The sequence below is a fragment of the Phyllostomus hastatus genome, unplaced genomic scaffold (genome assembly GCF_019186645.2).
Source record: "Phyllostomus hastatus isolate PE091 unplaced genomic scaffold, TTU_PhHast_1.1 phas_scaffold_78, whole genome shotgun sequence".
In the NCBI taxonomy this organism is placed as follows: domain Eukaryota; kingdom Metazoa; phylum Chordata; class Mammalia; order Chiroptera; family Phyllostomidae; genus Phyllostomus; species Phyllostomus hastatus.
Window position 1 is genome coordinate 28,476,411 of NW_025334041.1, and position 17,375 is coordinate 28,493,785.

The following is a 17,375-nucleotide window of genomic DNA, read 5'->3' on the forward strand; positions in this document are numbered from 1 at the left end:
AAACATTGAATAAAGTTATGATAAATATAGAACACAGGTGGGCCCATGGGCCGAGTCCAGCCCTCCACCTTGTTTCTACCCGGCAGCAGCACCAAGCTCCTCGCCCCCAGTTAAGGAGTAGTTACATTTATACAGTCTTCAAATTACATTCGGCCCTTTGAAGACAACCACAAGGCTGATGTGGCCCCCAGTGAAAATGAGTTTGACACCCCTGATATAGAATGTTTCAGTCTCACTGCTGAAAATTCAGTTCGGAAAAAATCTTCTCAGTAAACAGACGACACACAAAGATGAAAAGAAACAGGAGAGCTTTATTTAAGTCCTCTAAATAAAAGTCCAAAGATGAGGAAAAATAACTTTGAATACATGAATAAACAATGGGAAACAAGGAGTCACGTATCATAGCCTAGGTTAACACAGAAGGTTTAAGTGCAAGCAAGCAAACTGAGGAGCGTTATTTCCCATGGAAGGAGGGTCGTCTGTCGGTCTTTGTCCGCAGCATCAGTTCTATTGCCTCAGTCGGCGCAGCACAGACTTGCCTGCCAGGGCATTCCTGAGGGGGAGGGCAGCAGGAACCTCCACCCAGCATTCCATGCTGGGTTCTAAGGACTTGATGCAAGCAAACTGTTCTCTGAACGATCGTGTTTTATGTAAAGTTCATACAGATTTAGCATTCTATTCCATCATATAGGTCTTGTTTAAGTACAACATATTTCTCCCCTAATATTTGAGTAAAACTGGTATTTCAGCAAGATTATTGTATCCACCTATGATTTCTTCTACATGGCACCTGGAGTAGGAGAATCCCAGTTTAGAAGCACGTTCTAAGTGGAGTACTCAACATCATCTCTACCCAAAACTCAAGCATGTAAAGTTAAATAAGATGGAGAACTACACAAGTAAAAGAAACCTGCTCACAGCTGGCAAATTGATTTGTTTGTGCTGAATGGCATCTGCCCTGACATTTAAAAAGCAACACTAAGTGAGGCACAAGGGCAAAGCAGGGAAGCAGGTTGACCTCATAAACCATGAGGTCCAGGCGTTCATCAACCGTACTTTTCTTTCTGCAAACCACTAACTAACAAGCCTGTCTAACACACTTATCTTTGCAATTTTTTCAAAAATTACCATTTTCCAAAAGGTCTTCTTAATTTGCCTTCTGTAACTAACCATTGCTAGCAAAGTGCTCCATACCTTCCAGCTAAAATGCTCTGAAATGTCAGTGTGTTATCTAAAAAGACCAATATAATCAGCTGAAGCCTTTCCCTTCACACTACACAGGGAAGCATACTAAAATAAAACAACAGCGAGATGGCCGGAGAAGCTTAAAGTGACTATATTCCTACGCACAGCAGCAGGAGAGCCCCCTACTTCATACAGTCCCTTCACTCTTTATCTTCATGCTTGAAAGAAAACCACCCTTCACGTCAGAAACGTGACTGTGAAGGGCAAGCGCTATGAATCAGTCAGCACCTGTACTCTTGCCCCTGACATCTGATGCGGCCGTTCCCTGCCTGTGTGTCGGATCCTCTGCTAAACTGTAAGATCCTGGAGGGCAGGAGTCCTTGCTTTGGGCTTGTCTTTGCCTCCGGTCTCTGGCTCAATGAGAGTGTGTTGAAATGTCCATTTTTGACCATCAAGTGGACTGGTCTTTGTCTTCCATTTCTAAGTTGACTCAAAGATCTCCTTGTTTGACGATGCTCACCTGCTTTCTTCACTAAGAATAAGTTGAGGAGCTTGGTGTGGGGACAGGAGTTTGCAAAATGAGCAGCAGTAATCTCTGAGAAGTGGGAATGCAGGGAAGGCACCAAGACTGAGAGGCCAATCACAAAGCCTGCTCTTCTGCCAACTGAATGGTAATGTAAACTTATCAATGATAAGGGAGATGGGTTGTAAGAAATTCTGGGTCCCATTTCAAATGAGATAATATAGGAAAATTTGTACAAAAATATAGCAGGCACCTAGTAACTGAGCACCTGTCCATGCTAGCTATTATTGTTAGGTCTGTACCTTCTGGTTATATTCTCGTCTTTGAGAAGGCCTCAACTTTATTTCTTGTTTATTTCCCCCCATCACAAAACCCTAAGATTAATGATAGAGTGTTTGTGAAGTGTTTTGAACTCCCTGACATGTTATAAACAACCCAAGTACCATTTTATTTATGTAAACTGTGTCTATCTGGTGAGTCCACTTAAGTATCTGAGACTGAGAACCTCTGCCTCGTAAGACTTAATAAATGATTCCCTCTGGCTCTAAAAGCAAGTACTTTTTCAATGACAGTGGGAGGGAAAGCAAAGGAATTGCTCTGTGACATCTGCTGTGTAACGTTCTTCGAATGGCGCATCTCGATAAATGCATGAGAGTCCTCGGAGAGTTACTGCACACCGTGAAGAGAGAGTGATAAAAATCCCAGTACCTCTGAAAAACAAGGGGAGACAGATTACAGTCAGAAAAGTTTCCATCCAGAGACATTGGCGATGATAAGTTTGGCCCAACTTTATACAAAATGGCAGCTTTCTGGGGTCTTGAAACTGAGAGATGTCCAGGAACCGAGGGGGCTGTCTGTAAGGAGATGAGCGAGAAGAGGGAGCATAATACTCTACATACACTTCAGAACCCACAGAAGGAGACAACATACACTTACATGATGTGCTGGGAGCACTGTAAACCCAAATCACAATTTTAAATTAGTCTAAATATTATTGCCAACTCTTTATGAGCCCAGCGTGACCCACACATTTAGATAATTTATCAGTGAATGAGGCTAAGGCAGGTTAAGTGCCCTTTAAAAGGTAAGATAGTTAATAAGTGGCGGAATCAGATTGAACCTAAGTCATTGGCCTCCAAACCCAATGAGCTTTGCACTCTGTAGCTGATACCTCTCCACATGTTGAAGACAGCCTGTGACTGCTAAAGCCCAGAGCAGGAGGCTCGGTGGAAGACCTGGCTCACAAAGGCAGCAGAGTCCACATGTAGAGTGAGGACTCAGCTTTGTCGGTCATTTTCTCTATGACCCTTCGCAGGGTTTTTAACACAGTTGGCCCCTGAACAACAGAGGTTAGAGGCGCCAACCCCCTGTGCAGTCAGAAACCTGCATGTAACTCTTGTTCCCCCCCAAATTTAACTACTATTATAGCTTGCTATTGACTGGAAGGCTTACTGATAACATAGTCAATTAACATGTATTTAGTATGTTGCACATATTACATACCATATTCTTACAGCAAAGTAATCTAGAGAAAATACACTGTTACTAAGAAAACCATAAGGAAGAGAAAATACATGTACAGTACTGGACATATTTATCCACACCATGAGTTTACATCATCTGTGTACAAGATGGAAAACGTCTGTGTATAAATAAATGCACCCGTGCGGCTTGGACCGTGTTGTTCGAGGGTCAGCTCTGCTCAGTTTCCTGCCTACCAACAGCTTCAAGATATTTCAGAGTGAATGAAATAATCTACATGAAATAATTTACTGTAATCTTCTGGTAAATACTGAATGAGCAATCTCAAACGTTATTATGGTTTCATTAATCTAAATTGATGGGAAGAAAGTAAAGCTGCCACCTTTATATAGTTGTCTGATGTACCCTTAAGTGGACAAACCTCTCGAGACATCCCCAAGTGCCATGCTCTTGATGCATCTCTGCCCTTTATGCCTTGTTGTTATAACACTCTGCCTTGCAGGTGAGGCGGTCTTAAAAGCATCCTCAAAACCAATTTTTTAATTAGGATTTTCTGCACATCCCTTGCAGTCTGGAAGCACTCTACATGGAAAACCAGAGGAAGGGCACAGACTCTTTACCTCCAGGTCATCATCAGGGATAGCCCTTTTCCACTTCCCATTCCACCGGATGTGCTCGTAGGCGTTGACTACCACTTCGATGGCTTTGGGACAAGAATGGCAAGCCTGTATCACCTGCAGATGAAGCACAAAGTTTCTCTTGTTTAATGCACACATAAGATTCATTTACTCCACTTCCAGAGACACCATGAGCATATAGACCTGTTGGGTTCCTTGGAGCCCTTGAGATGTCTCATGCCTCTTAGCATTCACACACCCTACCAGCCCCTTTGGCAGATGGGAGGACTCATAACACCAAACTGGTGTCCTTCACCACCCAGGTGCAGGTGAAGAAGAAGTTCTGACAAAGAAGGTGGCAGCCTGATGAAAGGCACATCCAGCCCTGACAGTCCTCACCCTTCCCACAGCACCCGTGTCCACCAGAAGACCTCCAGTTTCTCTCTGCCAACATGGCCCTATCTCTAGAAGTCCTTTGGGTGTGACCTATTTTCTTTTCAAAGTGACCCAGCTGGCTCTTCAATGTGACCACAACCGGTCCTAAGGGGACCTGTACTTCTGTCCTAACATTACCAGCAAAAGCATTATTGACTCCCAATCTCATCACTTCTTTTTCCCTTTGCCAGCAGACAAGCAGCTTCAGCCACAGACTTTCTCCTTTACATTTTCTCAGCGTGAGTTACACACCAATTCCGCTTTTCCCTTGAAACCTCAGAGAACAAATCAAGTTCTCTGTGGAGTCCTCTGAAAACCTCCCTCACTGGGCGTGAGATGAGGAGGAAGCCCCTCTAGCCCTCCATCAGCGGGAAGGCATGCCTCTGCACTTAATCTTCTCCAACGAAATTTCTTCCTAATTTTCTGGTCCTTCTCAACCTCAACCTATTGCCATTGGGCAAATGGCCACAAAACTGGTTTTCCCGACCTTGTTTACACATTCTTCACAGGTGGTCCAGTAATGCATTTTTTGATGTGGTAGTAAGTACATAATGTCCTGGGTCCTTCAGCAAAACTGAAATGGGATGATTATCAGTTTAATATCCATTTAGGTGTATGTATGTATCCAGGTCTATTGGTTGGAGGTCAACCTGACTGGAGGGCCCATGCCAAACAGCTAAAGATAAGAGCAGGTGAGATGGAGCCAGCTAGCTGACAGTGCACCTGGAATGCCAGTCTGAAGAGCTTGGGATTGACTTAACAGGCAATAGGAGGCTATTGCATATTCTTAATGAAAAGCAATGCTATATTCAATTCATTCCATTATGAAGCCTTCTTGAGCACTGTGTTCAGCACTACAGTCATAATTCTGAAAAGTTTACAACCTGCTTTTAGTCTCTGGGGAGTTTACAACTTAGTTGAAAAGAAGAGACAGAGATATTTGAAGTTAGAGAGCAATATAAGCCAGAAAATAATAAGGGACCATAGAGATCAAGTGTCCCTTGAGTACCATGAGCAGAAGCACAAAGGAATGCACAAGGGTATCAGGGCAGAGAGCAGGGAGGAGGCTCACTGGGATGCACCCAATGGCTGCTCAGCTGGCGTCACTGTTGATCGTGAGAATAAAGGGTAACTGAAGCTTTGAGAATGAATAAGTGGGGCCTATTGACTAATCAGATATGGGGAATAAAGAATGCAACTTTGAGATCTGAGATGAAGGACAAAGAGGGGTGCCACTGATTGAAATGAGGAAATTGGAAGGGCAGACTAATTTGGAAATGAGTAGATAGTGAGCAGGAGGGTATTGCACATGCAGTGTCTCAGTGGCAGTCAAACATGTGCATGGTGGATGCTCCAGCAGCAGGCGAAGGTGAAGGTGATCTGTGCACCATCAAAGAGCGTGCTGGCATCCTGGCTGGAGTGGCTCAGTGGTCTGAGTGCTGGCCTGCAAATGGAAAGGTAGAGGTTCAATTCCCAGTTAGGGCACATGCCTGGGTTGTGGGCCAGGTCCCCAGTGGAGGGTGTGCAAGAGGCAACCAATCAATATTTCTCACATCTATGTTTCTCTCCCTCTCTTCTTCCCTCTCTTCCCCTCTCTATAACATCTTTTTTAAAAGAATGTGTTGTTGGCTAAAGTTATGGGGCTCAACAGAGGGAATAAATGGAAAAGACAGAGGACCATGGTCTGAGGAATTTGAATCTACCAACGTGAGGTCACTGAGTGTGTGGTTGGGGGGAAGTGTGCAGTAACATTATACAGTGTTTCCCTCAAACAGACATAATAGATGCAAATAACATCAACAGCATAGATACGCAGAGTAAACTAATTAGCAGGTACAGTGTTTTGAATATTTATTACCTTTGTTTTTAGTATACTTCAGTGGTTTATATGATTTAATTTTGACAATGGTTGTGTTTAACAATAAGCTCACAGAATGTAACAGTCAGCTCTCATGAGCAATGAGGAGCCAATGCCAGCACACAGATGCTTCCGGCTGTCCCGGTCTTTAAGAAGCACAGTCCTAAGCCATGGCAGACTGAATGTATGCATTGAAGCTCCAGACCAGTGAAGGTATCAGAATCATCCTGTCCAGGGGCTGGTCCGAATAAGCAAAACATAAACACTTGTTTAATGAGATGACCCATTCACATACATATTCTGGGCACAGAGCACAACACTAAGCTGCTGAGCACGGCTTTCTCAGTCAGGTCTAAACAAATAAAGGAATCGGCATCATCAATCTATATGACGTAAGCAGGTGGGCTGGAGCGAGAGATCCATCGCTATGGGACCTCTGAAGAGTCAGCATTTCTGAGCCTCTAGAAAGTGTAACTAGAGGATTTCTGCCTGAGCTCGTGGCTGTCAGGGCTGGCAGGTAATTTTCCAGGACCTTGGTTTTGGAAAATTGAGACAAATGGAGCTGCTCGTTTCTCTGCAGCCGAGATGAGGATGGCATTATGTAGCTCTGTGTAAAAGAGACAGAGAAAACCTGAGGCTGACTAATTGCTTTGAACACTAGTTATAAACTATAATCAGGGTACCAGAGAATGTTGGCGTTGCAAGGGACCCTAGAGATTATCCAATCTTCCTAATTTCAGATTAAAGGAATTGAAACCCAGAGAGGTACAGTAAGAGGAAGCATGGTCTTGGGTTTTCTTCATCTGAATGTAGTGCTCTTTCAAATATATTCTCACGATCTTATTTTAATCCTTGGCAATGACTGGTGAAATGTTTTAAGGACACAAGTCCCATCGTACAGATATGTTAAGACAAGCAACAATCTCTTCCATAATTATTTTAGGTTGTATCTTGTTGAAATTTCAAAAGAATTCCCTGGTGAAGGCAGAGATGTTGTGAATCATGTGAAAATAGCACCCACCCAGACCCCCATACATGTTCTTCCCTAAAGACCTGCAGACACGTCCTTTCCGGAGGATGGGCCCTGGTGCCTGAGCAACCCAGAAATAATTATTTAAATTTGAGAGTTACCCGTATAGAGATGATGACTGAAATTAACCCAAAGATTGAATCAAGAATATACTGACAGTAGCATTATAAACACAAAAAGCATGAAGAAAGCAGTAAGTTTGTAATGAGGCTCTGTACATGGCTTAGCTGTCCATTCAGAAAACTGATTTCTATGCTCTGCATAAATAAATTCCTAAGCCCTATTCAGTCTTTTTTTCCATTTTTAAAATTTTTTAAATTTATTTTTAGAGAGGGGGAAGGGAGGGAGAAAGAGAAGGAGAGATACGTCAATGTGTGGCTGCTTCTCAAGTGCCCCCTATTGGGGACCTAGCCCACACCCCAGGCATGATGTGCCCTGACTGGAATTGAACCGGCAACCCTTTGAGGCCAGCACTCAATCCACTGAGCCACACCAGCCAGGGCAACCCCACTCATTCTTCAAGGAAGCTACAGTGGGCACATTTAAAGATGCAGTGCCCACACAGTGACACAGGGACTTTGTCCTTAGGCGTTCCTTGCCTCTACTTTTTTGCCAACACTGAAGAGACACAAAAGATGTGAATAGAAGTTACTCTCCTCTTACAACATATTACCTACTTCCCAACTAAGCTTTCCAGATTTAGCAAGTAGTAATAGTAAAGGTTTTCCAATTAAATTTGAATTTCAGATAGACAACAGTAATTGTTTAGTATAAATACATCCCAGATATTGCATGGTACATATTTATACTAAAAATTACGTACAATTTATCTGAAATTCAGATTCACCGAGCCTCCCATATTTTACCGGGCAATCCTACGCCTAGTCCCTGTTTAGAAAATGTTCAACTAAGTTACGGACACAGGAACGTACTTCATTCACAGGTCAGGAGCCCAACTTCACAGATTTGGTGCTCTGACTCACACCTGGCCTAATCCCATCTATCACAGGGAGATAACTTCTCACCTTTCACTAAGACAAAAAAAAAATCAAGTAGTTCTTAACCTGCAGTCTTTAGACGCACGAACTCCAAAGCTCCCACTGCTGTCAGTAGGTTTTGCTGACCCTGATAACTAAGTTTTCTGCTGACTCGAGACGGGTCTTACAGCACGAAAGGCTCCTTCGGCCTGGCAGTGTTCCAGCTGTCTTCACTGGCACGTCAGGCTCCTTCCAGAACTAAGCAGCTAGACGCACCTGTAGGCCTCCGTAATTATTTCACAAACCAACACCACCAACAACAAACACCCTTCAGAAACAGTTGAGAGACAGCAAACTCTACATCATCACTAGGTGTTGACTACCAGTAACTTTGAGAAAGGACTGGTATGCACCCAGAAGGGAGAAGCTTCTGCTTCCATTTCCTGGTCTGAGAAACCGAAGATGCCCAAAGAACTTCACCTTCTGTATGCCCCTGGTGTCTCTTCCTTCATAGAAGAACAATTAGTCAGAAGAAGCTCTTTCTACAGTGGTGGCACCTGGAGAGACTTTTAGATACCTCCGTTCATCTGACACCGAAAAGCGTAGATTGCCAAATAGGTTCAGGTGCCGCCCTTCCAATACAAGTAGCAATACTAAGCCACTTCACACATCCATTTAGAATGTTTAGAAACATTCTAAAGCTGCTTCTGTGCTGTTATATTAACATATTTGTGTGCAGACAGGCACTTGCTAATCAAAGAGACTTCTTGTGCCCTGGGCTTCACACCCAGCATTGTTCAACAGCAGAAGCCATCCGCACCGGCCCCAAACCCTCACACACCTTTCCCTCCCCTGGGAAAATATCTTTCTCGCCCTACCTGAAAACCCAATCTTGGCTCCCTGGGGTGTCACTTCTTTCTGAATTATGCTGAGAAAAAAAAATCAAATGTCCTTTTGTACCCTGGAAAGCAATTGCCGACCATATAGTTCTTTTCCCCCCACCTTATGTAATTTATACATTGCCTTTCGGTGAAATACACCCTCTACAAATGTGCTTTGTATTTGGCAGACAGCATCTTCAGCTCTGACCTTATTCCTTGTAAATAAGGAAACCAAATTCCCTACCCACAAGAGAACAAATCACTTTATCTTCTGGATAAATGAGCCAGTCGCTGACTTGTTGTAAAGATGACTTTGTCTTTGGAAAGTCGGGCTATAGAGAAGTTGTTCTAAATCACTGCAAAGCATCTGCATAGTAAATTGAATAGGTTTTCTTCATTTTGGGTTTGGAAGGGGGCCAGTCCTCTTATGCTGTTGGTAGCAACAAAATGATTATGATACCAGCCATCCACCCATGGCCACCAACTCTATTCTAAGTCTCTTTCACATATGAACCCAGTAGAGGAACTCAGGGGAACAAAACAGAACTGATAAGAACACACTAATGGTAAACAGAGTGTTCCTTGGAACACATAATTGTAGGCCTCCTGTCCAAGCTGGGGGAGCCACCCACGACTACGGGAGAGGCTGCTACAGTGGACAAGGGTTCGTTCTGGGCGGAGGAGGGAAGGAAACAATCTTTGTTGAACAGCATTACCAGGCTCAACAATTTCCTTGCCTTACTCACCTATTCCTTGTTGGACAACCCTGAAAAGTTGGTATTTTTACCTTCATCTTTCAGATGAGAAAACTGGGATCTGAGAGATCAAGGAACTTGTTTTAAAAAATCATTCAGCTACTAAGTGGCCAAGCCAGAGCACATGCACCTGCTTACTAAGCCTCTGTCCCAGCCCTCCTTGCCGTTCCCTCTCAGAGAACTGCTCTTGTGAAAGGAACTCAGGGGCCTCCCTCACATTTACTGGAGAACGGAAACTCTGTCTGAAGGCTCTTCCTCTCTTATCTGGCCCTTCAAGGAGAATAAGGAAAGATGGTCTTTTAGTTGCTTTTGCAGAGACTGGTTCCACCCACAGGCAACCAGCAGTGGGTTTCAGACGAAAGTTCAATGTTTAGTCTCTAGACAATCTCAAATGCTGCCTCTCCTGGCTGGAAAGGCCCCTGTGGGTAAACCAAACCCAGACGTACTGATCCCACTACACAGCAGACATGCAGTAATAACAACAGTTCCAGCCACCATTTGTTTAATGCATCTGGCTTTCCATACTGTACTCATGATGAAGACTCCCTAATTTGTACCTCAGGCCAGGACCTTTCCCTGAACACCAGATTCATACATCAGACTGCCTACCTGAGGCCCTCACTGGTGTGGCTCAGTGGTTGAGTGCCAGCCTGTGAATCAAAGGGTTGCTGGTTCAATTCCCAGTCTAGGACACAAGTCTGGGTTGCTGGCCAAGTCCCCAGTGGGGGGTTACAAGAGACAACCACACATTGATATTTCTTTCCATCTCCCTTCCCCTCTCTAAAAAATAAATAATTTTTTTTTAAAACTGCCTACTTGATATTCACCTGGATGTAGGCACCTCAGTCACAACAGAACTCCTGACCTTTTCTTCAAAATCAGCTCCCCCTTGCCTTGTTTCTACCTCAGGAAATGTCCCCTTGATTCTTTAGATTCCTTGGGTGAAAATCCTCGAAGTTATCCTCGACTCTTCTCTTTCTCCTTACAGCCCACAGATAATCAATCAGCAAAACTCAATGACTCCCTCTTTCAAACAGGCCGGGAATCTGACCACGTTCACCATGTCCACTGTGGGTGTAAGCCACCCCCATCTCTTACCCAGATTTTTGCAATACTTTTGCCCTTGCTAGAGTTATTCTCCAAAAGGCTGTCAAAAAGATCTTTGTGGAATATAAATCAGACTATACTTCCCAACTCAAAATCCTTCACTGGCTTCCTATGTCATTCAGTGTCAAAAACCAAGGACATGACCACAGCCCACAAGGCCATGTATGTGGTCCGTAAACCATGCTCATATACAGCTCTCTGACTTCTCCTCTTCCTGACTCACTCCTCTCTGGCCACTCCGGCCTCCTGCTCTTCCACAGACATGCTTAGCTCTCTCCGAGCTCAGGTTCCTTGCACCTGCTTTTCTTATACCTCAATGTTTTTCCCTCCATTCAGGCATTCACATGACTCACTCCTTCATGTCCTTATTTTCTCTTATCACCTTTGTAAAGCAGCACATATACAAACACCAAAAAAAAGTCATTCTCTTATTTTCTTTACCTTTTTTACATTTCTCCATAGCACCAAACAGATCAGAGTATACTTATTTGTTTGTTATTTTGGGGTTTTTTTCTGTCTCCCACCAGAGAGTGTATTCCATGAAGGCCTTTTGTGTTATTGCTGTTGTTTGTTGCTCTATCTCCAGCTCCCAGAACAGTGCCTGGCACATAGTAGGTATTCAGCAAATATTTATCAAAATAAATAAGTGAACAAACTTGACCACTTCCTCTCTGTGACTTTAGGAGAATATCTCAATGCTATCACCTTTCACATGAAGATAATACCACTACCTATCACAGAAGTTATAAAATTAAAATGAAATCTATGTAAAGCCTATTTAGAACTCAACAAAAGACATTGTTGTAAGTTATTGTTTATTTTTGGATTCCTCCTCATCATGATCACTTAGAATTCTCTTTTAAAAAGTTTATAATGTTCCAGAACATTTTGAGTATTACATATAATTCTAAGGGGCAAATGACTTAGTCATCCATTAAAATACTGACAACCAAGAAAAAATCCTTATGAGATCACAAAATTCACTGATGTCATATCCACATCTGAACATTCTCAGGGTTGTCCGTCTGGAATTTGCCCTGACTGAGTGCGCGCCCCTTAAATTCTTTTTTTCTAATTTTAGTTACTTATTTGTAGAGAGAGGGGAAGGAAAGGAGAGAGGGAGAGAAACATCAATGTGTGGTTGCCTCTCTAGCACCCCCTACTGGGGACCTGACTCACAGCCCAGGCATGTGACCTAGACTGGGAATCGAACCCTCAACCCTTTGAATCACAAGCCCGCACTCAATCCACTGAGCTACACCAACTAGGGCTCCCCTTAAATTATTTATTGTAATTTTTTTTCCAACTAAGCCTCACAGTGCAGAACATCAGACCAGTTCTGCTATTTTACCAAGGGAGGCTGTAGAACTTAACTGTGAATTTAGTAAAACTCTCTGTCAGCTAGCTTTCTGTGGCCTTACATTACTCAGTTGGTTTATACCTGAAACTCCTCTGCTTCCTGCTAATTAATTTTTTAGAATGACTGAGAGCTTAGGTATGGTGTCATTTGATTTATTTTAAGGTGAAATGCATTTCGGCTTCCATATTAATTACCATCATCAACCTAATTCATTTGCCTGTCATTTACCATGGCATATTAAAAGTATCTCTTTAAGTCTTTGCCTCTCCCACTAGATTCTAAGCTACCTGAAAGTAGGTATCACGTTTTAGTCATATCAGCCTGTTAGCATCTGGTTTCTGCTCCCCACTAGAGAGTATTAATACATATTGTTAAAAATAAAGGCTGTGCAGTATGATATTACAAGAACAGATATTAGCACCAAAGGATGTCGGGTTGAATCCTGGCACTGCCACTCTGTGAGGTCAGGCAGGTTCCTTAACTATTCTATGCCCCAATTTCCTCCTTTGTAGATTAGGATACTAATATTGTTTATTTCATAAGGTTGCTAGAAGAATTAAATTTAAAAATGAGAAATGCATAAATAAAAATTGTAAAATGCTTATAACAGCATGCTTAGTAAGTAGAATTCATATATAATAAGTATAATTATTAGTACTCAATAAACATTAGCTTTCACTAAACTGGAAAATTGAAAGTCTAATTATTAGTAGTCAATAAACATTAGCTTTCACTAGGCTGGAAAACTGAATGGCCCTTTCATGTCAACTAATTTTGACAGTCATCTTTAGATCAGACATTGGGCTGGAGACAGAAAGTATATGCTAGTCCGACACCATCCCCCTGTCCTGCAGACTTCTGCTGGCCTTCTGATCTTCCTCCACTCGGTCCCTCAGGAAGCCACCACCAGTTCGTTGGTGGCTTCCACAAGACAGGGAAGATTATCTGCCACTCTTGTCCTCATTCCCTGCTCTCAGCCCCAGATTTCAAACAAACTTGGACTAGGATAAGATAGCTAAGGTTATACATGTAAACAGAAAGTCAGGTAGAGGATCAAGCCTCAAACAGGCTTGAGTCGCTTGGAGGGACCCGGCCTCACCTTATGGAACTGCGGAGGGTATATTCGAGCAGCCCCGTGGTTCAGCAGTAGCTGGTAGCAGATCTCAGGTTGGGCTGCAGGGCGCACAGAGGTGACCTTCAGCACGTACTGGATGGCCGCACAGCCATTGATATCCATGAGATTGGCTTCGGCCCCGGCCTCCAGCATCATGTGCATGAGCACGTGGTCACAGTTCCAGGCTGCCTTGTGGAGCGGAGACTTGAAGTCCTCGTCCCTGGCGTTGACCTCGGCGTGGTAGTCGAGCAGCATGCGGCAGATGAGGTGGTGCTCCCTGCTGTACTCCTGCTCTTTAAAGCGGAGGGCCCAGTAGGTTGCGATAGCCAGGGGGGTCTCCATGTGGGCGTTCACACTGTCCACGACGGCCCCGTGTTCCACGTAGAAGGCCACCAGCTCCGAGAGGCCGAAGTGGGCAGCTGTGTGCAAGGGTGTCTCCTCATCCTGGTTGTTGGTCTTCATGTTCACGTTTGCCCCTAGGAAGGATGATGGAAGGGGCCAATTATTTAAACTTATGTTGCCTTTATACTCAAGGTTCATTAAACAGGACTTAACTAGCCGCTTCCCTGTTAACCACTGGCTGTCATCCATTACCCGTTCTTTCCCAAGGTCTACTTCTGGGCCCCACCGACGACACTCCTTTGAAACAACAGTGCCATCTCCTGGACAACCAGCAAATGCACCGGGATCTGGGGTGGGCGGGGAGGATGCGAAGAACAGATTTCAGGCCCTTTGTTGAGTTTTAATTCTTACTCTTTGGTGGATTGGGAAATACAAAGTGGCTCCTGTGACTAATAGCTTTTATCAGTAAAATAGCACATATCATGGAAAATAAAAAGGGTTATAGCCAACAATGAGTTTCTTTTAATGTTTCACAAAATCATGTTTCTCTTCTCTTTCAAAGTGGAAAAGCCTGAAAGTTTGGTCCAGGCAAACTTCAGTGACAGGAATGTCACCCACCCTCAGACTGAGGCCAGACTAGAGCCGCCCCAGTCTCTGAGGCCACGGAACACACCTGGGGAAACAACCACCAACAACACTTGAACCTCCAAACTAGCCTACAGGTCATGTTTTTCATTGACAGGATGGAAGCCAGTATAACAGAAATACCCACTGAAAGAAAGACAATGATTTAGAGACTAACATATTTGACTTATAGGTGACAGTGGCCATTACAAATACAAATTTCTAGTACTTGGAAAGCTCCTTAGAAATTATTTAATCCACCCCACTTATCTAATAGGCCTGGAAATTAAAGCAAATTTTATTTTTCTGATAGGAAATGTTAAGTATTAACATGGTCACCTTCAGAAGCTGAATTTTTTCCTTCTCTGCCTAATGGGGTGAACCAATTGACCTCTACGGGGCCTATTTTACTATTGACTCTGCTGGAAATTTATATGGGTACTTCAAGTTTAAATCTGGAGATACTTCTTTATTATTATTACTATTATTATACCAGCAACAACTATTTATTAAGCACTTATCATATGCAACATTCTGAGCTAAATGCTTCTTATATACTGCCTCATCGAATCTTCCTAGCTAGCATTCCTTTTCAATAGATGAAATTTTTATCCTAATTTTACAGATGAAGAAATTTCTACTTAGAGAGGCTAATAACCACACGAAGCTAAGACATAAGAGGTTGCAAAGCAGACAACCCGGCTTTAAAATCTCTTACCACTGTGCTATTCTTTCCACTTCATTATTTTTCTAGAAAAACATTTTCCGTACTTCACTCTCTTTTGGTATTCAAAACCTTGAAAGCAGCATAGAAATCATGTTGCATTTTGTTAATTTAAAAAATCTGTTCTCCACGTATTATTCCTGTATGCCCTTTTTTAATGGTGGCCCCTGATCATATAGAACACATCTGAGAAAGGCAATGCCCCTGCAAGCGTGCTCAGTGTCCTGTACAAAGTCCGCCCCCAGTGAGGTTTCCCAGAGCACACTGCTCTGCAAACCCTGAGGCTGTCAGTGCCCTCATTTGCAGAAAGCAGAATTATAACCAAAGACTGTCCTTCATGAAGCCATCTGTGTTCATCAGTATTCTGCCCCAGAGAAGTCCTGGGTCCAGCCTCCTGTCAGGTCAGCCCTTCCTTTCTCTGGAGTGAAACACAATGAATAAGAATGTCTTCCCAGAACTGATGTTCAGAGTCACTTCAAACGAGGGAGAATTTCCGGTAAGGAAGGGAATCAAAGGGTTGAGATGAAAATTCTACAGGCCAACTCAGAACAAACCGCATTCTTTGTTTTTAAATGTACTTGGACATGTACAATTGATCCTTGACCCTCTAGTACAACTGGAGAGGCTGCCCAGTTCTCCTTTCTGAATAGAAGACCCTTACTTCTATAGTGTTTGAACTGTGTCTTGGAGGGCCTTCATATTTCCAGGGAATATATAAAGTAGGATGATGTGACTACTTTTTAGTTGTAGATTTTGTGATTTAGTCAAGAAATTAGAGAACATAAACATAAATTCTTGGGAAATTTTTTGAAAAAATATTTTTAATGCAGAAACACAATATATTAGTTTCCTAGAGCTGTTGTAACAAAGTACCACAAATTAGGTGGCTTAAAACAACACAAATTTATACATAGTTCTGGAGACTAGAAGTTTAAAATTAAGGCATGGGCAGGGTTGGCTCCTTCTGAGAGTTTTAAGGGAGGATCAGCCTTCTGCCTCTCTCCTAGCTTGTGGTGATGGCAGGCAATACCTGGTGTTGGCTGGCTTGTAAATGCCACTCCCAGGTCTGCCTCCCTCTTCACATGGCCTTCTGTGTCTCTGCCTTCACAGGACTGTCTCTTTATGAGGGCACAAGTCATACTGCCTCAGAGGCCCACCCTGCTCCTCCTCTTAATTAATATCTGCGACAACCCTATTTCTGTAAAAGTCACATAGTGAAGTGTTGGGACTAGGACTTTCACATACCTCCTTTTTGAGGAAGTTGGGAGAGAGGACACTGTTCAACCCATAACATGCATTACATAATATATAAAAATACATACGTGCAGTTTTTTAAAAGCCATCACCTATGTCATCATATCCCAGGGCAATAAATCAAGCACAAGAAAAGAAAAGATGAAACAAGACGAGAAAAAAGTCAGACGCTCTCAGACCCAGAGAATCCCTCCACTGACTTACATATCCTTCTGTATCACAACTCCTCCATCTTGCCAGAAGTAATTACTATCCTGACTCTTGTGATGCTCATGTCCCTGCACTTCTCTATAGTTTTGTCACCTTTGTTTACATCACTAAACAATATAGTTTGGTTTCATTCATTTTTGAACTTTATACACATGAATTAATAAACACATTCTTTCATGACTTGCTTCTTTCCCTCAACATTATGTTTGTGAAAATAACTTACACTGTGATGTTTAACTCTCATTTGTTCACTTTACTGTGTTCTACCTCATATCTCATAATAGGCTGGATGGACCCACAATTCACCCATCCTGCTAGCGGTGGGCGTCCCCAGTCTGTGGTCCCTCCGAACACTGCTGCCGTGAGCATGCCTGCCCACTCTCGTGCCCTGGGGCCCCGTGCAGGGGTTCGTCTGGGTTCCTTACCTGTGAGTGGGACTGTTGGGCCACTGGGCACGCCTGTCTTTAGTGTTCTTCCATGGAATCAAACAGGTGTTGTACTGTTTCCACTCCCATGAGCCTTTTGTGAGGATTTTTGTTGTGCCACATTCTTGTCAGCATTTGGTATTTTCAGTCTATTTAGTTTCAGTCAGTCTAACGGGTGTGTAGTGACAAACTATGTTTAAATGTTTGCTTTCCTAGTTAACACTTCGATTAGCCATATATATATTATTTTTACCAACACTGCCTTTTGTATGCCATCATAAGGATTTCTGTGCTGTTATTTGATTATTTTAAATATCATCTTAAAATGTGTAATATTCCATAGAATGAGTGTATCTTGCTGTTGGGTGTAAAGATTTTTTTTTAAGTTGTGATCTTATGACTAATGCTACAGTTAATTATATGTAAATTTTAGGATTATTTCCTTGGCATAAATCCCTCCTGAAATAGAATC

General features: G+C 42.9%; 1 protein-coding gene across 1 annotated transcript in view; it reads right to left on the reverse strand.

Annotated features, from left to right (window-relative positions):
• Positions 1-291: 291 nt before the first annotated feature.
• Positions 292-17,375, reverse strand: part of ASB4 (ankyrin repeat and SOCS box containing 4) — a 56,557-nt gene continuing 39,473 nt past the window's right edge. Inside the window, exons 3-5 of the mRNA XM_045828177.1 lie at positions 13,310-13,800; positions 3,811-3,924; positions 292-2,418 (exon numbers count right to left, since the gene is read on the reverse strand). Of these exons, the coding sequence (XP_045684133.1) occupies positions 2,230-2,418; positions 3,811-3,924; positions 13,310-13,800 (794 nt within the window). The 3' untranslated portion in view covers positions 292-2,229. The remainder of the gene's footprint in view (positions 2,419-3,810; positions 3,925-13,309; positions 13,801-17,375) is intronic.